The 24,576-nt window shown below is 57.4% G+C and overlaps 1 protein-coding gene across 2 annotated transcripts in view; it reads right to left on the reverse strand.

The window, feature by feature from the left end:
• Nucleotides 1-24,576, reverse strand: part of MEF2B (myocyte enhancer factor 2B) — a 75,046-nt gene that overhangs the window by 13,159 nt on the left and 37,311 nt on the right. For both annotated transcript variants that reach the window (XM_075902830.2, XM_075902832.2), the window contains one exon: nucleotides 1,625-1,704. In XM_075902830.2, coding sequence (XP_075758945.2) covers nucleotides 1,625-1,678 — 54 coding nt within the window. In that variant the 5' untranslated portion in view covers nucleotides 1,679-1,704. The remainder of the gene's footprint in view (nucleotides 1-1,624; nucleotides 1,705-24,576) is intronic.

A 24,576-nucleotide genomic window follows, 5' to 3' on the forward strand; every position in this document is an offset into this window, starting at 1 on the left:
CGGGGCAGGTCAGGGGAGGAGCCGTGACCGTTCTCAGAGCTCCCGAAGCGTCTCAGGGATGGGGACGCTGAGCAGAGCCGGCCGGGAGGCTAGCCGCTTGGGGCCTGCGAATCGGCATCTCCCTTGGGCGCGTTTTGCCTCTGCCCAGCTCCTGGTGCAGCCGTTGATACCAGCAACGGGGGGAGCCTTTTGCACCCCCTTGGTGCTGGGGTGAAGGGCCGTGGAGAACTGGGCCCACGAGGCCGCCAGTTCAGTGAAGCAGATGAACCTCCGGTTTCGATCGGCCCCAGGCCTTGCCGAGATCGGCCCGTCCTGGCGGAGAACACAGCCCGGCAGACCCCGGAGCAGCCACGGCCAAGGAAAGGGCCAACGCCAAGCCTCTCCCGCGGGCTGCTGGCTTCGCAGCAGCACTGCAGAGATCTTCTCCCATTAGGCTCCCTGCTGAGCTGTCCAGACACTGCTCTGCGCGAGCGTCGGTGGCACCGTGCCCACCGCCAGGCGAGCCTCTGCCCCGCGGCCTGCGGCGTGCATGGACCTGGGGCCCTACAAGCCAGGGTGGCACTGCACGAAGAGGAGCCAGGACTGGAACCACCTGGGCTGCACCCTCGGCCGTCCCTCCGGAACAGGCGCCGGCAAGAGGCAGACAGCAGCGGAGGCTGCAGTGCGTTGGGAAGAGCTTGTCCTAGAACACTAGAACTGGAAGGGACCTCAAAAGGGCATCTAGTCCAGTCCCCTGCCCTCCCGGCAGGACCAAGCACCGGCTAGATCCTCCCTGACAGGCGTCTGTCCAACCGGCTCTTCAATCTCTCCAGGGATGGAGAGTCCACAACCCCCCTGGGCAATTTATTCCCGAGTTCCACCACCCGGAAAGGAAGTTCTTTCCTCGTGTCCAACCTAAACCTCCCTCGCTGCAATTTAAGCCTATGGAGGCTCCTGCAAGCCCTGGGTTAAGCTGGCTGGCTCCAGGCACTGGTGATGGCCTGCACAGAGCATCCCTGGTCCCTGCTCCCGGTCGGTGGGGATCGGATACTGCCGCTGTCTGTTGGTCCTGGGGCTAGTTGCAGCGTGTGCAGAGTCCAAGCTAGAGCCGGCCTGGGAGTGAGCTTGAGCATAGAATCATAGAACCCCAGGGTTGGCACAGACCTCAGGAGTCATCGAGTCCGGCTCCCTGCCCAAAGCAGGACCAGCCCCAACTCAATCAGCCCAGCCAGGACTTAACCGCTAGGGATGGAGATTCCACCCCCTCCCTCGGGAACCCATCCCAGCACTTCACCATCCTCCTACGGTAATCGTTTTTCCGAATCTCCAACCTAGACCTCCCCCACTGCAACTGGAGACTATTGCTCCTTGTTCTGCCACCTGCTCCCACTGAGATCAGCCTCTCTCCATCCTCTTGGGAACCCCCCTGCAGGGAGTTGAAGGCTGCTCTCAAATCCCCCCCCTCTTCTCTGGAAGGTGCACAAGAGACCGGGGGCAGGGGCAGTTTGTTGTGTGCGCGCTGCTTTTCCGGGGCCAACAATTCTGCATCCTTCCTCACCGCTGAATCCAAACCGCTTTGCCAAGTCTCGATACTGACTCCCCGGTGTTGCCCAGTTTCTGGACAGGCTCTGGGGTGGGGGCTTACCTGCCGGTTGCGCTGGTCCAAAATGCGGCTGATCTGTATTTTTTTCCGGCCCATTTTTCACGGCTTGTTTCGAGGCAATGCTGCAATGGAGAAGAAATGGCCCATGAAGCGTCGGCAGCCCTTGGAGCGTGCGACAGACTCTGCAATCACTGGGCTAGGAATTGGGCCTTGGATCTGAACCTGGCCTGGCTGGAGAAAGCGATAGTGGCGCGGACACAGCTCTCCAGGGGAACCTGTTCCTAGGTTGAGATTCTTTGGGGCCACGGGCTGGAAACCAGAATGCTCTGCCCCGCACCAGAGCCAGCCAGGGTGTTCACGACAGATATTTTCCCACCGAAATCACTGGCAACGTTCGACTGGCTGCGTCGATCCCTCTGCGCCACAAGGTGAACTGAACTCCACCCTGAGCCTGTTGGTATTCATCAGGACATGGGCTCCTAAATCCCCTAGACAGCTGAAAATACCTGACTCATAACACAGAGTCCCCCCAGTCAAACAAAAGAAAGCATCTTTGCCATTCAAAACTCTAACCCCCATATAAAATAGCGGCCTGTTTCTCGAGAATGGCACTACATGATCTCTTGACGATTTTTACTTCTCATTCCTGGATCTAGGCTATTTGGAGAGCAGTTACCCAGACCGGACTGGGAGGCGGGGGTTTCTCCAGGGGATAAAGGGGATGTTTTTAGATGGGGGGGGGTTACCATTTTTTTAAGCAACTCTTTTTTTTTTTTTTCACATACGGACTAAATTTGACCTCAGACATGTTCGGGTCAGGAAGTGGTTGCATGAGAAGTTGTAAAATGAAAACCACCCACTTCTTTCATAGTGTGTTTGCAAGAGATGGGTGGAGGCAGGAAGGGCAAGAGAGAGAGGGTCCCCAAACCTCCTTGCTGCCCCAACCAGGGCGAAGTCCCCCAAAGAACAGGGCAAACAGGGGCTCTTTTCTCCTATCCCAAGATTTCACTAACTCCTATAGCAGGACTCCTGGGTCAATTCCATCCCTGTGCAGGATTCCGGTGGGAACCGATTAGAGAATAGGTCCTGGCCCACGTTGGGAAATTGACGTGGCAACGACAAAGCCCCACAAAGTTTTGCCGAGAGGGGGCAAAGTGCTGCTCTACACAGGACCAAACTGTTCTCAGCTCTGGTTCTAGGGGCCCAGTAGCAGCTGGTCATGACCCGGGGGGAGGGGAGGGGAAGAGTGACAATGCAGGTCATGATAGTCTAGTATGCAAATAAAAGAAACGAGGCCTAGACCAGCAGCTGTCAATCTTTCTGGGCGACGGTCCCTGTTTCAGGAGTCTGACTTGTCTCACTTTCCCCCCTCCCCCAAGTTACACCTCATGTAAAATAGGATCGCACACAATCGGACATAAAACACCACCGTGTCACAGTGCCTGGTGCTGACAAGCAGCATTCCCTGCATTCTGGGCGCTTGGACGGCCCCTCAGGAGAGACTCCAATGCATCCCCTGCCCGCTCTTGGTTTATCCTGCTCGTGCACATTCACACGTGCCGTGGTGCCCACGAAAATTATTCCGCACACGGACGGAAACAGATCAGCGGGAACATTGCCGGCAAGCGGCTGACATTCACGTTGGCTGTGTGCAAGTATAAAACAAATCAATCAGAATGTAATGATTGTGCTTAGATTGCAGTGTACAGCATACAGAACAGTCGAAATCAGGCACTGTCTGTCTGAACTTTGAGTGTGTACTGACTTCCCTAGTGCGTTTTATGCAGGCTGTTGTAAAACCAGGCAAATATTGAGATGAGTTAGTTGATGCACACCCTAGAAGGCCTCTGCATCCCCTCATGGGTACAGATACCTCTGGCTGAGAACCACTGATCTAAATGAAATTACGATACGGAGTGAGCAGAAGGGGTTGACAGACAGTCTCACAGAGTAACATGAATCAGAGGAGTTGCCGTGTTATGTGTACGCCTCGTGGAATAGTTCGGAATGGCTTGCTAGTTCGAACTATCTAGCCCGTGCCGCGTGTAGCTGCGCGGCACGGGGTTCGAACAAGCCGGCATTTAAAAATGGCGCCGGCCGGCTTATGCAAATGAAGCCCGGGAAATTCAAATCCCGGGCTTCATTTGCACATTCGGTATGCATACATTACCCTGCTAGTGCGAACTAGCGGGGTAGTGTAGACATACCCTGAGTCTTTAAGGGGCCACAGGACTCCTCATTGGTTTTACTCCCAGGCAGCGATCCAGGATTCACTGTCAAACGGGGAGGGTGTTCTTGGTGGGGTGCTGCAGGGACTATTCTCAACTTCCATTAATGACTTGCAGAATGAAGTGGAGATGGTGCTTATACAATTTGCTGGGGGTGGCCATGGGCCGCAGATGAACGGCGGATATTCCAGGGGTGCGTTTACATGAGGGTCAGCTGTAAAACAGGGGTGTCGTCCTGCTTTGGCAGGCACTGGCCAGGATCCTGTGCCCAATTCTGGGCACCGGGCATCAGGGAAGAGGGGGAGAAACTGGAGAGAATTCAAAGGGGGAGCCACACACCTGACAACAGGGTTAGAAACCTGCCCGGGGGAAAGACTAAAACCTTGGGAATGTTTAGGCTCCAGAAAAGAAGGGACCAGAAAGCTGTCATCAAATCAGTCCTGGGCCGCACTACTGAGGAGAGCCAACCGTTCACCACTGCCACTGAAGGCAGGGCAGGACGCGCTGGGCCAATGTGCAGAAGGGGAGATCTGGGAAAATGTTCGAACCCTACGGGGCTAAACTCCAGAGGGGGCATCCGAGGGACATGGGGGAACCCCCATCTCTGGCGGTTTTTAAGAACAGGCTGGACAAACTAGTGATGTAAAATCCTGTTTCATTAGTTAACTGGTCAGTTTAACCAGTTAGCTGATTAAACAGGGGCAGGCGGGGGGAGGGGGGAGGAGAGCCAACAGCTCCATGGGGCTGGAACAGCCCTCTGCCAGCAGTGGGCCACGGGCGGGGGGCTGCTCCCGGGCACTGGGTAACCTATCACGCCTTCACAACACCTGCCAGGGATGATCTAGGGTTACTTGGTCCTGCCTCAGTGTTGCGGGCGGGACGCAACGACTTCTCAAGGTCCCCTCCTGCCTGACATTTCTCTGATTCTAGATCCGGCTGAATCGGTGCCAATGTGGGGTGTTCCGCATGGCCAGGGAGCCGTGAACTTTTTAAACCGGTTTCCTCCGTCCCACCATATGGCCACGACCCCAGCGCCCCGGGGAAATGCAAGAGTCCCACAACACTGTACTACAGCCCAGGGACAAACCCAGCCGCTCCCCCCACATTGGGACCCGCCCCCAAGCAAGCCAGCTGGAGCAGACTGGCTCTCCCTTACCGCTGACCTGGTCCTGCCTGCCCTGAGCCGGGGAAGGAGTCGGTGCACGCTGACCAGCTGTTAAGCCTGGGGGTAGGGTGGAGGGATGCTAGGATGAAACTGACAGGAAGGACCAGGGTGCTGCCGGCAGGAAGCTGCGTGGAAGCAGCGATTCTTACGTCCAGTTTTTCCAGGCATAGAATCTCTCCACCTCCCTTCCTATTTTGGGTCCGTTTGGGCTCCACACAGCAGCTCCCCAAAGCCCTGAGTCTGACTTTCGACCTAGGGCTCTCGGCAGGCTGGGGGTCGCTCACGATCGCCCCCCCCCCCCCAGGAGAACGGTCTGGTGCTGCTCCCAACCCCCAGAGGCGCCCGGCCAAAACTCCACCCATGCCCCCTGTCCTGAAGGCACAGGGCCTGGGACTTTTCCCAACTCTCTGGCTGGGGTTCAGACACTGGGGCTGGCTCATCCCCCACCGCCCTTCCTTCGCTCAAATGCCATTTCTCATCCTGCCTGCTTCTCACAAGCCCCGGCCATTTGCCATCGTGCTCAGAGGCTATATTTAGCCGATCAAGCCTAATTTTAATTTATGGAAGGAAACGATGCTGGCGTTCCCACGACCCGACTGCCACTCGGTGTCCGTGGCCCACGCAGGACGGGAAGGTACGAGAATGCCCCAGCGCTAGGGGCCTCCGGCTCCAGTGGGAAGGGACGTACGGGAGACAGATATTCCCTGGTGAAAACTTCAGGAGGTTTTCCCAATGGACTTCTCCTGCCTGCAAAAGGCAAAGGGCCGGCCTCTCCCTCACCCGGCACGGGTGCAGCTCCTTCCCTGGTGCAAAGCAAGGCCAGAAGAGTGATTTACACCCAGGGGCACGGCCGTGGGGAATCAGGCCTTGAGGGTCGGTCCAAGCCAGTGACATTTGCAGGTGCTGGGCAGATGTTTCATGCAGATGCAGCACCCGCCAATGCGCCCCCTTCTGAGCCAGGTTGCCGACGTGCCAGGCCGCTGTGGCTCAGCTTGAGGTCGATCCCTGAGCTCAAGCTGGAGCAGCTCAGCCTTTTCGCTCTGGAGGTCCCCAGTTCAGTCCCTGGCATGGGCCAAACCGGGTGGCCAGGACGTAGCCCCGTGCACCAGTGTGACTCACAACGCCCTCCCTTGCACTACAGCCGTGCGTTTGCACCGGTAACGGCCTCGGCGTGGCTACACCAGGGCGATCGATCGCACGATCGAGAAGGGTCTCAGGGGCACTGGGAAGGTTTGTTCTCAAGCCATTGTGGAACGGCACGAGGTGACCCCCGTGTTCAAAGGGAGCCCACAGAGCCACACACTTCCCAGATGAAAGCTGCCCTCTGCCGGAGACCCCCGGGTTACACGCTCCACTTGTGAACTCCGCAAGCCTCAGCCCCGGCCCAACACCCCAGGGCTCCTGCAGAGTTGGGCAGCTCCGGAGGCGCCCAGCAGGCTCCTGGCTCTCCCAGCCATCACCAGGGTGTAAATACGCCTTTGGGCCTAAGGCGCAGGGTGAAAACCCCTCCAGGGGGAGCAGGACCTGCCAACATCTACACCCCCCGCCCCCTCTCGTCAGTGGCATCTGCGGGGAGGGAGCAACAGGCCCTCTGACATCAGACAGCATCTGGCCTGGCGAGCCAAAGCCGCAGCAGCTCATTAATTCGCTCTCCCACCACCCCTCCCCAGGGCTTCCTCCCCCTGTGCATGCTGGTCCCTCCCTCCGCCCCTACCAGCCTGGATTCCGCCCCCCACACTGCCCTCAGAGCCCGGGGGTCACTGCCAGGCACAGGCAGGCCATACGTTGTAAAGACAAAGGGGACGGTTCGGGAGGAGTGGAATAGCAGAGCATCAAAGGGGTGGTGCCCCGGCTGAGCCAGTACAGGATTGGACGGGGGGGGGGGGGGGCGCAGCCTGTGACTCGCAGGACTCCACCAGCCAGAGCACAGAATCCGGGAGCACTAGAGCTGGAGGGTCCTCGAGAGCTCGTCGAGTCCAGCCCCCTGCCCTCCCGGCAGGACCCAGCCCCCTCTAGAGCAGCGGTTCCCAACCTTGTCCAGCTGGGGACTCAGGAAGACTTGGTGACCCAGGGCAATTCAAAAACGGGGGGAGGAGGGGGCAGAGCCCCCTGGGCAGACACTGGGCGACCCTTTTGAAATGGAATGGCGACCCATATTTGGGTCCTGACCCATAGGTCAGGAAACCCTGCTCTAGAGGATCCCTGACAGGTGTCTGTCCAACCTGCTCTTTAATCTCTCAGGGATGGAGATTCCACAACCCCCCTGGGCAACTTATTCCAGTGTTTCACCACCCGGACAGTTGGGAAGTTTTTCCTAATGTCCAACCTAAACCTCCCTTGCTGCAGTTTAAGCCCCTTGATTCTTGCCCTAGGAGAATAATTTTTCTCCTTCCTCCTTGTAACACCCTTTTAGGTTCTTGAAAACCGCTCTCCTGTCCCCTCGGAGTCTTCTCCTTTCCAACCCAGCAAGCCCAACTCTTTCCCTCCCAGCTCACGGTCTCTAGGCCTTTCATTGTTTTCATGAAGGTTCATCTCACTCCCCCCAGCGTGCCCACTGCTCCTGGGCTGCTTGCCTCAAACCCCAGGCCCACGGGACAAGACGACACCCTGGCCCCAGGCTGGAGCAGCCCAGCTTTCTACCCCTCAGTGGGCCAGCCCAGAGGAAGGTCTATGGACTCCAGAGCACCCAACTGCCCTACCCCCCCGACACAGCACGGCCCTGCACAGGCATCCCAGCCCCACAGGGGCTGGGCGTACAGCTGATGCTTTTGCCTCTCTGCACAAAGCCAAACATTTCCCTTCGCCGCTGTTCCCCAGAAGTGGCTGCAGCTCCTCTTGCAGAACACCTGGACAAGTGCATCGCCTTACAATTCAAATCACACAATTATGGGTTTCGGTGAACATCAGACGGCCAGACTGGGTCAGGCCAAAGGTCCATCTAGCCCAGTGTCCTGTCTGCCGACAGTGGTCAGTGCCAGATCCCAGAAGGAGGGATCACAACAGGTAATCCACATGTGATCCCTCCCGTCACCCTCTTCCAGACAAACAGAGGCTCGGGACATCATTCCTACCCATCCTACCTAACAGCCATTGATGGATCTAACCTCCATGAATCTATCTAGCTCTTTTTTGAACCCTGGTAATGTTCTAGCCTTCACCACATCCTCTGGCGAGGAGTTCCACAGGTTGACTGTGCACTGAGTGAAGTGGGCTTTGGCAGGACAGATCCCCCCCATCTGGAGGGCGAGTGGAGCTAGTTGAAGGGCATGGAAATCCCAGAGGTTTCCCCGTGCCCACCCAGGGCTCTTCTCCCCTCCTCCCCCGAGCAGCAGAACCCCAATGAAAGGACTCGAATAACCCCAGGCCCTGTAAGCGACAGGCCACACCCCCTGGTCTCCCGCCCTTCCCCCCGCAGCAACCGTAGCGCCTGCTGGCAACACAAGAGGGCTGCGGTCACTAGTGCGAGGCTGAGAATAGACGGGGGGGGGGGGGGCGGGGGGGCGGGAGGCGGCTAAAGCGAGAAAAGGGGAAGTTGCAGCAGCCGCCAGGCTGGGCTGGGATGTGGCTGGAAAGCAGGAGCGGCGCAGCCGCGGGGCCACGCCAGCCGCACGTGCCCTGGGCTTCAGCAGCACCGCACAGGGCCTGGCCTCGGGGATCGAGCGAGGGGGCAAATTGCAGCTGAGCGGCAGGACGGGGCAGATAAACAGGTGGGAGGGGATGGATCCTAATCCCGGTCCTGCCCCACCCCCGCATTCCCAGCTGCTGCATTTCCAACCCCCCTTCCCCCACCTAGCTCCCATCACCTAGAGGGCATTCACCGGCTAATGCAGATGGGGAGGGCTCATGCAACAAGCCGGCTGGTTTCATCAGCCACCTCCCTGAGCAGCTCATTAGGGGGCAGAGGGACCGGCGGTGCTGCACCGTCGCGGGCGCTCGGGCAGCGAGGGGCACCGGGGGTGGGGGTGTCGCTGAGCCAGACCGACAGGCCAGATGGGGCCGAGGTGTGTGAAATCAGCCGGGGGCGCAGCGGGACACGGGGCAGCCTGGGGAAGGGGGCGATTTCCCGGCAACAGCAGCAGCAAAGTCCCCGTCAGCCCCGGAGGGAGGGGGATGCAGCGGAGGCGGGGGGCAGCTGCTCGGCAGGCAGGGGAGGGGGGGACCTGCAGGAGAGGACACCGGACTGGAAGCCAAGAGAGTGGGTGTCACCTCCTGCCTCGCACAGACACGAGCTGGGTGACCGTAGGGCACGCGAGGTGTCCAGCTAAGCCGGTGGCTGCGCCCCAGGTGTGTCCACACGGCACGGGGGAGCCAAGAGCGTCCAGCGAACGGGGCTCGCTCTGAAAATAGCCGGGGAGACAGCGCCTGGAAAGGGCCAAAGGCCAGCCACCGCGCAGCTCCCTGCACCGTCTCCACGGCGGCTTGTGTCCCCCGAGCTGTCAGCCTGGGCAGGGAGACCCGGCCACCCCCCGTGCAGGATCCGAGCGCTGCCCCGGGTGCTACGTAGCCCCCTGGCAGGCCGGATGGATCCCCCTCCCACCGGCAGGGCCCGGGGGACTCCCACAAGGGGCATAAGGGTCCCTTCTCGGGGACGAGAACAATCCAACCACACTCCCGAGCAGCCCCGCGATGCCATGCGCCGGCTGCGCCCTCAGGGCGGGATGTTTGCGGCACGCACCTGGCGAGAAGGGGGGGTGCCGGTCGCTCTCAAAGCGCCACTCAGCTGAGCTGCATGTGCCAGGGACACCTGTGGCAGGGAGCAAGAGGGGGCCACCCGCAGCTGCCCAGTTGTGCTAAAAGCAGAGGGGCGCTTCCCGTCTGCTCCCTGGCTGGGGGCGCTGCATCCCCTCTTCCCCCCCTTCCTGAGCCAGCCTGGCGTAGGGAGCGTCCTCCCCCCACTTTCCATTCACGCAGCCCCCCGTGGGAACTGTCCGGTATTTTCTCAATCAGATGGAATGTCGATTGTGATGTCATGTCAAGTGTGTCCGGTATTTTCTCAATCAGATGGAATGTCGATTGTGATGTCATGTCAAGTGTGTCCGGTATTTTGGTTGAAACCATCTGACAACCCTATTGGGGGGGGGGGGTTGGGCCTGGGCGGAAGGGGACCATTTACGAATGCGGGGGGGGGGGTTCCCCTGAAGACTGGTCCTCGACCCAGTGTCCTCGCCCTCCCTAGGGCAAGCGGGGGCTGTTTCTGCTTTGCTTTCCCAACAGGCCGGGGGGAGGAGGCTGGATTCCTGCCGGCTTGGCTCCATCAGGTATTAAGGCGGGAAGAGATGTTTCCCCGGCAGAATTTAATTGCCTGATAAGCTGCCTGCCTGATAAGCAGCATTAGTGCTGCAGGCAATTATCTTACCCTGCGCCCGAGGGGGCAGAGGCGGAGAAAGATTTGCACCAGGAAAGGGGGGGGGGGCCCAGCAGGGCTGGGCTTAGAGCATTTCACCTTCAGGTGGGCAGGTCCAGCCCAGCCCCCGGTGAAGAACAAGTTGCGCCATTCGGACACCGGTCCATGGGCCCAGCTCCCCCGGACGAGGGGCGAGCGAGGGACCAGCACTGTGATCTCAGAGAGCCTCACTCACCACTGCCACGAACTGGGCAGTCTCAACAAAGAAGCCGTGGACTGAACGGACCACGAGTCCCCCCCACCCCAAGGCCGCCCACTGGCAGGGGAGTGAAATTACACAGGGCGTGAATTGTTTGGGAGCCATGGGCAAAGGGGGGGATGGAGTGACCAGGAGGGGGCAGGGAGGTGGGACTGCAGATGAAAGCAGGTGAGTGGGGGGGGGGGAAGCAGCAGCGAGTGATACAGGATGGCTGCAGGTGCGCCAGAAATGTCCCCCAGCCGTGGGGGCGGGGACCCCAGCTCCATAAAGCCCCTCAGCAGCAAACATGGGGCGAGGGGAGTGAGTGGGGGACAGACCCTGGGGGAAACCCTGCTGCTTCTAATTGCAGTCTCCCCTCCCCCTCCCACCCGGCAGCCAGGCACACAGCTTCCTCGTTAGAGCAGCTGTGACTGGGGACACGGGGCGGGGGGAGAGCGAGAGGGGTTTTAGGTATCTAAAAGGGTGTCCGGGGGGGGGGGGGGGCGGATTGGTCTCCTCGGCCTCGGACAAGAAGCTTAACTTGCAGCAAGGGAGGTTTAAGTTGGAAAATCGTCCTCACTGTCCGGGTGGTGAAACCCTGGAATAAGTTGCCGAGGGAGGTTGTGGAATCCCCATCCCTGGAGAGACTTAAGAGCAGGTGAGACCGGCACCTGACAGAGATGATCTGGCTGGTGCTGGGTCCCGCTGTGAGGGCAGGGACTGGACTCGATGACCCTTCGAGGTCCCTTCCTGCTCTATGGTGCTATAAGAAGCAGGCGAAGAAGGGAGGGGCGGGTGCCTGGTTTCAATCCAGCCGCCCCGCTCAGGCAGGCCCAGCTGGCTAACGGCGCGGAGTTGCTGTTCTGCAAGGCAGGAGCGAAGGAGGCAGCAATCTCCCCCCGCAGGCGAGAAGCCGGCTGGTTTAACCGCGCCGGGCGGCGATCCCGCCTTAGGGTAGCACCCCAGGGCGAAAATCAGCCACAAAGCCCCAGGAGCCCAGATGTGAGCAGGCGGGAGGGCTGGCGACACGCTCCGTGCCCCGGCCACGTCCCCCCTGCCACGCGAGCTAGCGCCACGCTGGCCTGGGCCTGCCTGCCCCACCTGCCCTCACACCTCCTGTTGCAGTGCAGGCCCTAAGTCCCACCGGCGCGCAGCGAGAAGCTGGCTCCTAAGTCACTTTGACACCCTTCGCGCTCGGGGTCTGCCAGTGGGAGGCCCCTGTCAGGAGCGAGGGGGAGGGGAGGGGAGGCTCTGCCCTCCCCCATCACATAAGAACATCAGAACAGCCGTACTGGGTCAGTGTGGAATAAGGGACCAGCTGGAGCAAGGGAGGCGGGTTAGGTTCTGGAGTGGCGTAGGGCATTGGCCTGGGGAGCACAGGGTACTGGGTTCAAGCCCCCACCCCCTCCAGAGCTGGAGATCAAGGGTTAAAGCTCTGCCCACCCAACCTGGGTTTACCCAACACGAGTTTGGCGATGGATGAACCTGGCACCCTTGGGACATAGGGCAGAGAAGGGGGGGCCCAGAATGTAGAGAGCCTGGGGGGGCAATGCTAGGTGCCCCAGAGGGTGCAAACGGCACAGGGAGTCAGCAAGGAATCCCTCTTATCAGCCATTCCCAGCTTCTGGCAAGCACCAGCCCTGCCCCTCCTGGCTGCCCCCGGGGCTGGCGGTAAGTGGCAGCGTGGGCACAGGGAGAGGCTCTCCAGGTCAAGCTGGGGAGCTGGCCGTGGCTTGGCACCTGGATTGCTGCTGTGGCTCAGGTTCTGTGGCCTGTGTTGCTCCTGAGGCCCCCTCCCTCCAGCATCTCCCCGGGGCTATGCCAAGGCCCAAGGCCCTCTTCCTTAGCAGCCCTTTACAAAGGTCACTGAACCATTGCAGGGCCCGGGGACATAGCTGGGGGCAACCTCCCTTGAGCCAACACCAGCAGCGTGCCCAGCCCAGCCCCACGCAGTAGATGTAGGCCTGGCTTGTGCCAACTGGCTTACATGGATTTACACCAGTTGAGCATTAGGCCCAGCCTACACCGCTGATACACGACTGTCATGCAACCCCCTCGTGCAGACACGAGTCCCACCTGGGCAGGGCCACAAGCACCTGCACCCATGTAAATTGTGTCAACACCAGGGGCTTGCATGAGAGGCTGTGAATCCCTCGGTGGGTTTGGCCAAAATGGAGCCCGGACGCGAGCTGAATCGCTTCTGCTCCGGAGCCCGAGACTGCTCAAGCTTCTCCTTTTAGCTGCTCTGTCCACTTCCCCCTTCCCCAGAGGGAGCCGTCCCCCGGGCTCTGGTTTAAGCAGGCCTTCGAAGGCCTGTTTGCAAGAGGCAGCGTCTGGGCTCTGCGGTCACGCGGCTTCCCAGCCACACGCAGCCAGGGCGTTGGCGGCGGGACGACTGCTCCGACTGCCCGGCCCCACCGGCCTCGTCCCAGAATAACCAGCTGCGGGAACAGGAGCACCCTGCGGTCCCACGAGCTCGCTCACCACAGCCTCCTCCGCTCCGTGCGCGAGCCAGGCCTGGTGCGGCCGTGCAATGTGTCCGGGGGTAACAGTACAAGAACGGTGTGAGCAGACGGGTGGGCTGGGTTCAGCCGACGATGCACGTCTCCATGTGGCGGGTGATGCACTGGGGGCCATGCGGGAGGGCGGTTTTTCTGCCCCCCTGTGGCCTGGCCCATCACTGCATCCCCCCCCCCCGAAAGGCTTGTGCACGGTGCACGTGGAGGAGCTGGGAATTCGGGGCGAGTTGTGCGAGAGTTCCCAACCACGCACCCACAGGTGCCTGCTCCGAGCTAGAGCGAAACCCGTTCCAGATTGGCTCCAGAGGAGCCCCTCCCACCTCGCTCTCATTGAATGACAGCACCCTCAGCCAACGGGACGGAAGAGAGAAGCGTTACCTCCTGAGAATGGAGCGCGATTGGCTGACCCCGCAAAAACTTTCCCCAGCGACCACTTGCTCCCCCCACCCACGGCCTCACACTGCGCAGTGCAAATCTCTGAAGCTTGCAAAGGCTGGGCGTAGCCTCCTGGGTCATGAGGTGCTGGGACTGAATGGCACCCAGCCCCCATTGCCTCCCTGTGTCTACTGCACCCCAAGTCCCTGCTGGAACCCGCCTCTAACCTCTAGAGGAAAAACCCTCCAGATGAACCATCCAATGGCCAATGCAGACGTGATTCTCCTCCAGCCGCCCCCGAACTCCTTCGTGTCTGGCAGGTCCATCAACCAGCGCTAACCCCGAATTCTTCACGCACTCTCCCATGGACAGCCCGGATCTTCCCACCCAGCTGTGCCGCAGCTCTAAGGCCTTCTGTGCCTTTGCTCTACCGGGCGGGGGAAACATCGGAGTCCCGAAACTCGCCGCCCGCCACGCCACGGCCTTGCTGCCGCCACGAGGATTAAGATGCACGCTGAAGACCTAGTGCACATTGATGGGTCATTTGCATCGCAGCTGTGTGTAAACTTCCTATGTGAAGCCCTAATTAGCGCTCTGAGATGTGTCTAAGCCCTCTGAGGAGAGCAATGTTTTTCCATGCGTTGCAGCAAAGTCCTTGTGTCACACGTAGCCAGGAGCAGAGCCAGGGCCTCTCTCGGGGGTGCAAACCCTGCTCTGGTTTTGGGGGGCCATAACGAGCCCAGTTCCCCAGGTTTGAGCCACGGGAACTCAGATCTGGTCCTTGGGCCACTGCCACCCTCTGTGTGGGGTTTGAGCAAATCCAGCCAGGTGGCCCCAGTGGCCAAGTTCAACAGCTTTCCCATGGCTCTGAGACTCCAATCCAGCCTGCTCCCGATCTCAGGCTCCCCCATCCCAGGAAAGGGGCCTGTGACGAGCTTAGCAAAGAGATCAGTGCTCGGGCAGGCCCCGCACACAGCGGCCGAGTGGGTGACAAGAACCCAGGCCGAGCTGTTTACAAATGAGGCGTCGATGTTGGGGCACCTTGCTGGTTTGGGTACCAAGCTCGTGCCACCTTGGAGCAGCTGTTCAGCACGGAACACCTGGTCCTGGGATACCACCCCCATCCGGGGTGTCCAAAACCAGAGGCAGCCAAACTCCCTAGTCACCTGGGAAAACAAAGATCAGATTCTATGTTCATGGGGGACTGGGGGCCTCCGATTCACCTTTGATATAGCCACATAAGAACGGCCAGACAGGATCAGACCCAAGGCCCATCTAGCCCAGCATCCTGCCTTCCGACAGCGGCCAATGCCAGGTGCCCCAGAGGGAGTGAAGAGAACAGGGAATCATCAACTGATTCCTCCCCTGTCGCCCATTCCCAGCTGTGACGGCATGTTGGGGTTTTCCCGTCTCCTGCACCCCCGTGGTGGCACGGACAGACTCCACCAGCCAGTAGAATAGAGGGGGTTTATTGCTTCTCCAGGATACAGCACAGCACAGATGTCATCTGGTTACAGGAACCGGGCCTAGGATGCCTCAGCCCCCCTTGAGATGGGGGAGACTGGGCCCCTAAATTCCAGCCCCTTTCCCTAGGCTGTCTCCTCCATGCTACCAGACAGAAACTAAAACTCTTCCAGCCCTGCCCCCCCAGCCAGGGGCGACATTCCACCTTCCTTTGTTTCTCTCCCTGCGGGGTAGCTGGTCGGACAGGTTGAGAGACCCTTGCCTAGTGACTCATCCCCTGCCCTGCTGGGCCGTGCTACAGACAGCAGCCAGTGGGGGTCACCCACAGCCCCAGCATAGCAACCAGCAAGGTACCCGCACTATGTCACACCAGCCTCTGACAAACTAGCTACGTATACCATCTCTGCCCCTCCTAGCTAAGAGCCACTGATGGACCTCCAAGACTGTATCTATCTCCACGACTTAACACCGTGCACCGTGGAGGTAACCGGCTTTCAGAGCCACCTGGAAGCCTTTTGCCCTGGTGTGAATGATTGTATAAGATGAAGGCCACCATGAACTGGACTGTACACCCCCATGGGAGCTGGCGTCCCTGGCGAGAGGGCTGGGGAGAGGGTTAGATTTATCTTGAATCCCAATGCCTTGGTGGGTGGCAGGTTTCCCCGTCCCCCCGGCGGATCATGGCACTTTGGCAGCATCGCCCAGGAAAAGCAAAAGCCACCTCCGGCAGGAAAACAAACAGAACAACAATGAGAAAAAAAAATCAGCAACTCCTTTGCAGGAAACCGCCAGAGAAGAACTGAGCAAACCACAAGAATAGAAAGGAAGGGAGCCCCGTCTCCAGGAATGGATGCGAGGCAACAGGCCCCTTCATCCCCTGCGGTAACCAGCTAACTGCAGTGAAAACAGCCGGGAGAGTAATTCAAGGTCTGCGGAATCCCGCAGCGCCTATTAAAATAACACGGTACCACGCTCGGCAGCAAACTCTCAGCTATTTGGTTGGCCAATTGAAATGCTCCCCGCCTAATGAAGAGTCCAGGTCATGACAGATCAGAGACTGGTGTCTAGCCAAGGGGGCTTTATTTTTGCATGTGTCACCCGCTGACCAACGGTTACAATCAGCACTTCTGGCTTGCACACCGCTTGCCCAGGAAAGGCTGTACCGTCCCTGAGTTTCTCCAGCAAAGGCAGGGAGAGCACCAAGCGGCTGGCCACCCAGGAGAGATTCACATGCTACCCAGCTGATTAGCAGATTAGCTAGCAGCCCGTGTTTCTACTGGTGGTGCACATCCCCACATGTCTCGGTGCACCGAACAAAATGTATTCTGCACAGGGATGAAAAAATTAGAGGAAACACTGTGCTTCAGGGCTCCTCACCTCGGGTACATGTTTCTCCCTGGGTTTAAGATCCCAGAATTACAGCTCCGACATCCAGGGCTCAGCATGGCCTATGCTCCCTAGCGCACCTGATGCTGAAATGCCAAGAGTTGCCGAAAGCAACGGTTTCGGCCAGGTCAGTGTCTCTGTCAAAGCCAGGCCGACGTTCTCCCACCAGAAAACGGTTTCGATGGAAAACGGCACGTGTGAAAAGACAGACATGTTCAGTACAAATGTAATGTGGCAAACCCCTATAACCTGAAAGCTTTGGGGGATTTAAACTAATTGTGGAGAGAGGGAGAGAGAAACAGAAAAAAAAAAAACCCTCAACGTGACACAGAAAAAAGTTAACAAAAATGAGGAGGGGTGGGAGCATTGACATCAAAATATTTTGCCAGGAAAAATAAAGTAGTTTCCCAAACTGTTCTAATCCCCTTCACCGGCTCTGAGACGGGGCGATGACGTCCAGCCAAAACCAGTTAGTGGGGCTTCATTTGGGGGCCGACTAGTTGAACTGGGCCAGACTCAAACCTGTTCTACCCCCACGCACCCCGGGAAAGTTCTGTGCTTCGTCTGTTTCTCAATGGGCCCGGGGCTTCCGCGAAAGTGAGCTATCCACCCCAAACTCTGCTTTGAGCAGCCCTGCTTAGCTCCTGGCTCCCATACAAGCACCCCGCTGAACTGTCCCTTCCTATCGCAGCAGAGCTACTGTCTCTTCACCGTCCCAAAGGGACGGTTGCTCTCGGTTTCCGAGGCCTCACCATGCAAACAACGACCCACGTCCAGCTCGGGGAAAGCCAAAGTTTGGCAGCACTGCTGCTGGAGTTTGACAGGACGTCCGGCTTTTTACATCTTGTTTAAGCAAGACCCCAGTACCACGCAGAGAGTCCGAAATATAGCACAGAATTGTATCGATGAGGGGCGGGGGGAACCAGTACCACTGAGATTAGAGGCAAATTAGAAGAAAAATAAAGCGACTTCTGCAGAGGATAAAACATTTGATTTACTGCTCGAAGGGGGCTTACGCTGCATTGCTCAGATCCCGGGAGTTTGATGCACGCGCGGCACATATTCCGTTTTCTAGCACGGACTCTCTCTCTCTCTCTCTTGCTCTCACCCACACCGGCTCAAAGCAGCACCAGAAACTGTCACAAGAGTCAGGATCATCAAGAATCCTGGCGTTCTCGCCAAATTCCCACAGGGGAAATGACATTCTGCCTCCCTGCGAATCTTTCTCCACTTCGGTTTCAATCGGGACACGGGGATCCCTCTTTGCTGCCTTCCGGAGATTACTGCTGCTGTGTGCTGGTACAGAGAAGCTGGATAACGCCCCTGGAAGTGGCTGCGTTTCAGCCGTGGGCAAAACAACCACCAGGCATAGTTTGTAGGAACTTTGGAGGACAGGCCCTACACACACCAGTCCTTTTACTCCATTTCTTTTAAAGAAACCGGAGTCTATTTTGCACTTGACAGAACCCAGCAAACTCCCCGCCCGACGACACAAGGTGGGAACGCCTAATAATAAAAGAGCAACCTATCGGAGGCAGTCGGTGTATCGCATGCAACCATCAGACACCTGCTTCGACCCACGGCCCAGTGTGCGAGCCAGACTGCCTAGCGGGGCACATGCAATTAGCATTCACTGTTCCTTTTTTGGCAGCATCCTTCAAACATTTGGTCCCAAAAGCCTTTTGAAACCCCTCTTCCCCCAGACCGTTACAGCCGGAGCAATCTTAGTGCTTCCCCCACGTCAGTTTCACGGTTGTAAAATCCCGATCCATTCTATGGCTCAGTGGCCAGCCAGGTGGAATGCCATTCCCCACCCCCATCACTTCCTCCTAAGCAGAGGCTGCTGGAGGACGGTACAGATGCAGCAGTGCGGTCGAGTGTTGCATTGGCCACGCAGGGCTGCCTGCATAGCAAGCACCCAGCAACGCAGCGAGTGATGCAGAATGAAACGACGTGGGACTTTCGATGCATCACAGCGGCCTCATCGCACATCCACTTACAGAGAAACTTCTGCGGAGGGCGGAGTATTTTCTGAGACAAAAATAACTGCGTTGGAAGGAGGAGCGGATTCTATTGTACCAGAAGGAGACGAGCGGGTCTGTTTAGAAATGGGGGAAACACGCACGCACAGATACAAACACATACGCACAAACCCTTTGGCTGCCTTCGCACGATGGGCTGGGCGTGCGATGCACCTGCTTGTGAACGTGTACTTGAGTGAGCGTGAGTAAAAATAGCCGTGTAGCTGGGGCGGGATGAACTGCAGCAGCAGAGGCATGGCTGAGCCAGGCCAAGTACATGCCTACTGGTTTCAGGCAGGCGTGTACACGGCGCAGCTCAGCCATGTCTCCGCGGCTGCCGCCACATGAACACAGCTCCATTGCTTTATAGTCCCCTTAGCCTGATGAGAGCTAGCGTGAGCACATGTACGTGAGCAGAGGAATTGCCTCCCTAGCAGAGTGCAGATGCAACCAATGTTCCCTCTAATTTTTTCCATCCATGTGTGGAATAAAGTTTATTTTATGCTCTGCGGTATGTGTGGGTGTGCACCACCCAGAGAAACACATGCAGCTGACTGAGAAAAGCTGAGGGCACTCTGCTAACCAACTGGGCAGCATCTGAATCTCTCTTGGGTGGTTACTCAAGGGCTTATCTTACAGGGAACACGGGATGTGACCTTATTAAACTATTAAATCTTTGGGACCAGGACTGTCTTTTTTGTTCTATGTTTGTACAGCATCTAGCGCAGCAGGGGGCTGAGCTGTGGTTGGGGCCCCCGGACTGTACCCCAATCGAAATTACAAACACTCGCAAACCAAACTAAACCCCGTCAGTTTCCTTCTGGACTGGGACTTTCTGCGTTTCAGCTGGGAGTTTTGTGTCCTTGGTTAATTGGAAATTCTACTGATTTGTTGTTGAAGGGTTCAGGTCATGGGCTGGGCACATTAGTGTGTTGCGACAGGCATAGAGGCCATCACGCTGGTTTGTTATCGTAGAGTTACAGGGACTGGGCCATGTGTGCTGGTTTGTTACTGTAGGGTTATGGGCGCTGGATGATGCACGTGGATTTGTTCTGGTTGGGTTACAGCACAAGCTGGTCTGTTACTGTAGGGCTACAGATGTGGGGCCGGTTTGTTATTGTAGGGTTATGGGCGCTAGGCCACACGTCCCGGTTTGTTATTGTAGGGTTATGGGTGCTGGGCCACACGTCCCGGTTTGTTATTGTAGGGTTATGGGCGCTAGGCCACACGTCCCGGTTTGTTATTGTAGGGCTATGGGTGCTAGGCCACACGTCCCGGTTCGTTATTGTAGGGTTATGGGCGCTAGGCCACACGTCCCGGTTTGTTATTGTAGGGTTATGGGCGCTAGGTCACACGTCCCGGTTTGTTATTGTAGGGTTATGGGCGCTGGGCCACACGTCCCGGTTTGTTATTGTAGGGTTATGGGCGCTAGGCCACACGTCCCGGTTTGTTATTGTAGGGTTATGGGCGCTAGGCCACACGTCCCGGTTTGTTATTGTAGGGTTATGGGCGCTAGGCCATACATCCCGGTTTGTTATTGTAGGGTTATGGGTGCTAGGCCACACGTCCCGGTTTGTTATTGTAGGGTTATGGGCGCTGGGCCACACATCCCGGTTTGTTATTATAGGGCTAGGCTGCACACACTGGCTTGTTATCATAGGGCTGCTTGGGAGCGGTTCACTATTCGTTCAGACCAGCGCTCACGATCCCGCCTGCCCGCACTTGACAAGGCCCGCAAGGAAAAGCTCCGATTTATTGTCCACGCTGTTTCTTCTCCAGCTGGATTTAAATCACGTCCAACTCCTCCCTGCCAACGGGTGCCCACCCAGCCCCTTCCCCCGTGCAAACCCTGCCCGCCCTGCAGGGGCTAAGGACGTTTCACCATCGGGAGGGGGCCAAGCAACAACGCCCGACCCCTCTCCGCCCCTGGGAGAGAGCGGGAGGCGGCGTCACCCTCCCTGCGCCGCCTGTGCCAGCGCCAGGATCTGCCCTACAGGGAGGAGCGCCAGGGTGCGAGTGAGAGGTGAGTGTAGGCAGAACCTCAGAAGTTTGGTAATGAAGCTTATCCAGCCCCCAAACTCTGGACCTAAACTCTTCCCCTTTCCTAGCTCCCCTGCCCTTCCTCCACCCAGTCCTGACACCTTCACTTCTCTTTGGCTGTGCACCATGCAGGCCTTCTCCCAGCCAGCTTACAGCTAGCAGCTCTGCCTAGGGGCCTGCTCCCAGCCCGCCCCCGGCTGCCTGTTTCTAATGTGCCCGTCACCTTGGCGTCCAGCCTCAGTCTCTCCTCCCCCTCCCCCCGCCTCTCCGCCAGATTAGGCGGCCAGCCTCCCTCGGCAGTTTCCGGGGTGAATCCTCCTCTGCTCTCCTGATCTTTGCAAACTCGCCTAGAACTTGGGCCCCAGAACTAGGTGATTGGGAAAGAAAATGGCAGGGGAAGGTTAATGTTGACAAATGCAAAGTAACGTGCATTGGAAAAAATAATCCCAGCTATCCACACAAAATGATGGGGGCTAATTTAGCTCGGACCACTCCGGAGAGAGCTCTTGGAGCGCTTGTGGAAAGTTCTCTGAAAACATCCACTCAGTGTGCAGCGCCAGTCAAAAAAGCACATGGGATGTTAGGAATCATTAAGAAAGGGATAGAGAACGAGACAGAGACCATCTTACTGCCTTTCCCTAAATTCATGGTACGCCCACATCTTGAATCCTGCGTACAGATGTGGTTGCCTCATCTAAAAAAAAATATCTTGGCATTGGAAAAGGTTCAGAAAAGGGCAACACGAATGATGAGGGGTTTGGAACGGGTCCCATATGAAGAGAGATTAACAAGACGGGGACTTTTCAGCTTTGAAAACAAGAGACTGAGGGGGATATGATAGAGGGCTATACAATTACGACAGGCGTGGAGAAAGTGAATAAGAAACAGTTCGTTACTTGTTCCCATAACATAAGAACTAAGGGTCGGCAAATAAAATGAATCAGCAGCAGGTTTAAAACAAACAAAAGGAGGTATTGCTTCATGCAGTGCACGGTTAACCTGTGGAACTCCTTGCCAGAGGATGCTGTGAAGACCAGGACTTTGAACAGAGCTCCAAAAAGAGCTAGATAGATTCATGGAGGTTAGGTCCATCAATGGCGATTAGCCAGAAAGGTAGGAATGGTGTCCCTGGCCTCTGTTTGTCAGGGGCTGGAAATGGATGACAGAGGAGGGATCAAGTTGATGATCCCCTGTTCCGTTCACTCCCTCTGGGGCATCTGGCATTGGCCACGGTTGGAAGACAGGACACTGAGCAAGATGGACCTTTGGTCTGACCCCAGTCTGGCCGTTCTTATTCAGCTCCATGCAGGGAAATCCCGGGCTGCTTCGATACCAGCCACAGTTCAATGGGGTCAGGGTTTCACCCCCTGCCTTTACATGCAGTCCCCTTTTGAAGGCTGCTTGTTTCTCCACATCACCTCGCAGGCCTGCTCAAGGCCCCACGCCTAAGGGAGGTGCTGAGCACTCCCCATTTGGCTGGCGCTGTGGCGAGAAACAGGCCTGTGGGCATGTACGGACACCTCCTTGTTCCAGCCCGGTCTCCAGCAGAAGCTTCTCCCTGCTCACACCAGGGTGTCTTGCTGGGTGAGCCCCCAGCACTGAAACAACCACGGGTGGGGAGGTGTCCCAGGGTGACCTGCCACGGACACGGGCTGGGCCAGCTTCCTGGGAGAGGAGGAAAGGAAACGAGATTTTTCAAGGGAGCAGGAGGAAAGTTTTTTCCCCCCCCAAACACTATTTTAAGCCAAACGTGTTGCCTGCCAACCTGGATGGTCTCCCTTTGCCCCAGGGCACCCAGAATTTCCCAGTACAGTCCCTGAACCTCCCCCCCTTCTGCCCCAATTCAGACCCCAAATCAGCTGCTCTGATCCTGCAGGTACAAGAGGGAAACATAAGTCTCCCAACAGAACGCAGCTCTGCTGCATGTAAGATGTGCCTGGCTTGATGCACTGGTAGGAACCCAGAGATTCCCAGACTAGATCAGCCGAGTTATCCCATGTCTGACAATCCCCAGTATCGGATGCTTTAAAGGGAGGTGTCGGAACCCTGCTGTAAAAGGTGAGGGATCGTGAGACCTATGGGGTCCCCTGGTGTCTAATAGCTTGGGATTGGTTTAAGCTCAGAAGTAGGAGGTTTTTACCTTCCAGGCGCTGCACAAATCTCACCAGCATGTTGCAAAATTAATGTATTACTTGTGAAACCCCCTCTCTAAAGTTAGCAGTCTTAGGAAACTTTCCATCACTACAAGAGTCAAGTTCTCAGGGACGGGTTTTGCCAGAAATCAACGACAAGTGGGCAGAAGAACTCAGCAGAGAAGTCGCCTGGACCTGTCCCCAGGGAGGAAGTTTAAGGTAATACGATGCACTTGAACCAGAGAAGCAGGGGCTTTTGCTGGAAACTTGTAATAAACCAAAGCGCATGGTCCAGATTCTGGGCCCACCTAACACAGACCCAGGGTAAAAATGTGCTCAGGCAAGCGAGGCTGCAAAGCTGGTCCCACCAGCAATTGAACACGTCCCGTACGTGGATTCTTGGGCACGTGCACTATTTGGGGGCAGCTGCAGCACAACCCATGATGAGAAATTAAAGCAGAATGAAACCTCGCTCCTGTGTCCGCCTGAAGTCAGTGGGACTTGGCCTAGGTTTCAGGGGTAGCGCTAGGTGATTGTGAGACAGAGTCAGGGCCTTAGGTATCCTACTTCATCCACACTTCCTTCCTTTACACCTGCCGGAGGTCCGGCTCTGTGAATCTGAGTTCCATGACAGCAGTGATGCTTAGCGTACGGCAGGAGAGACAGTCTTGTTCAGCGAACTAGGAGCCAACTCAGCTGTTCCCCTGAGCATATACATGATTCTGAGCAAACACCATCAACCTTTTGTGCCTCAGTTTACCCTGCTGTACCAGGGACACGACAGGGCTCACAAGAGGGTCGAAAGGTTTACCCGGTGCTCGGAGACCCAGGGCACCTGGCACTAGCAGCAGGGCAGCGTGTTTTTTATGACAATCTGCACGTTGGGGTTAAAAACTCAGACATCCCTCTCTGAGCAGACACAGAAGTAAAAATAACCGTCAAGCACAACGCTAACCACAGCCTTTTTTTAGAACATGATCCATAAAACAACAGGCCACTTCAGCAAAACTTTAAGTAGTGCCCAAAACACACATCTTGGTATGGCGCAGTCTGCCCCTTTGACTCCCAGCAAATCTGGAAGCCTCAGCAATCCCTCCAGCTGTCTAGAACAGTGGCCCCTGGCAGTTCTGACTGAGACCGGCGTCCCGTTGCACTAGGCACAGTGTAAACAGGGGAAATCTCAGGGTTGTTTCCATCAGTGATTTTAACAGGGCCAGGATTTCATCCTTCAGAAGAGACGGCTCCTCTCCCCAAAGATTTGACAGTCTAAATCAGGAGTGGGGAACCCCTTGCACACTAGAGTCTTGGGGGGGCAGCCTAGTAGATTTTGTGTGTTCCAGCCCTGCAGTGGGGTGTTAGAGGGGTGGGGGGCGTGCCCTGAGCCTTGGGGGCCAGATCTAGGCAAGCTGGGGGTCGCATCTGGCCTCTAGGCCTGAGATTCCCCACTCCTGGTCTAAACAGACACGATGGGCAAAGGCCAGAAGGAGGACTAGAGAGGAGAAGGGACTGGACAAAAGACACACACAGGTCAGTGGCAGAACCACACCAGTGTCTCAGGAGCATGCAGGCAGACCCCCTCCTATTGTGCCACTTCCTGCTCAGCCCAGCACGGACTTGGGATGCTCAACCGGAGCCCCTGGGTCCTGGATTTCCCGAAGAGCGGAGCAGCCAGCTACCAGCCGCAGCCAAGGAGATCTGCCACCCCCAGTAGCTCCCAGTCTCACTGGCGGGACTGGCTGTTCTCTTCTCCCAGTCCGGCTGCCCCCTTGGGCGCTGGCATCTCATGCGGGAGGCTGATTTTGGGCCCCGCTTAGCGGAAGTCTTGGCCCAGGTATCTCATCATAGGGCCCCCCAAAAAGGGGCGGCAGGCCCGGCGAGAGCTGTAGCGATGACTGCAGGGAGCCGTGCGACGAACGGGAAAAACCTTCTCCTGCGGGGCAGGCTCAGGCAAGGGGAGGAGGTGTCGTGTTTTTAAAGGATCGCCCAGATCCCGTCTCCCTCCCGTCCCCCATCCCCCGCACTCTGGGTATGCTGGATCCCATTCCCAGTTACGCTGGAGAAGGCAGGTTGCTCTGTGCATCA

This window comes from Pelodiscus sinensis, chromosome 32, assembly GCF_052426305.1.
Source record: "Pelodiscus sinensis isolate ZL-2025 chromosome 32, ASM5242630v1, whole genome shotgun sequence".
Taxonomy (NCBI): domain Eukaryota; kingdom Metazoa; phylum Chordata; order Testudines; family Trionychidae; genus Pelodiscus; species Pelodiscus sinensis.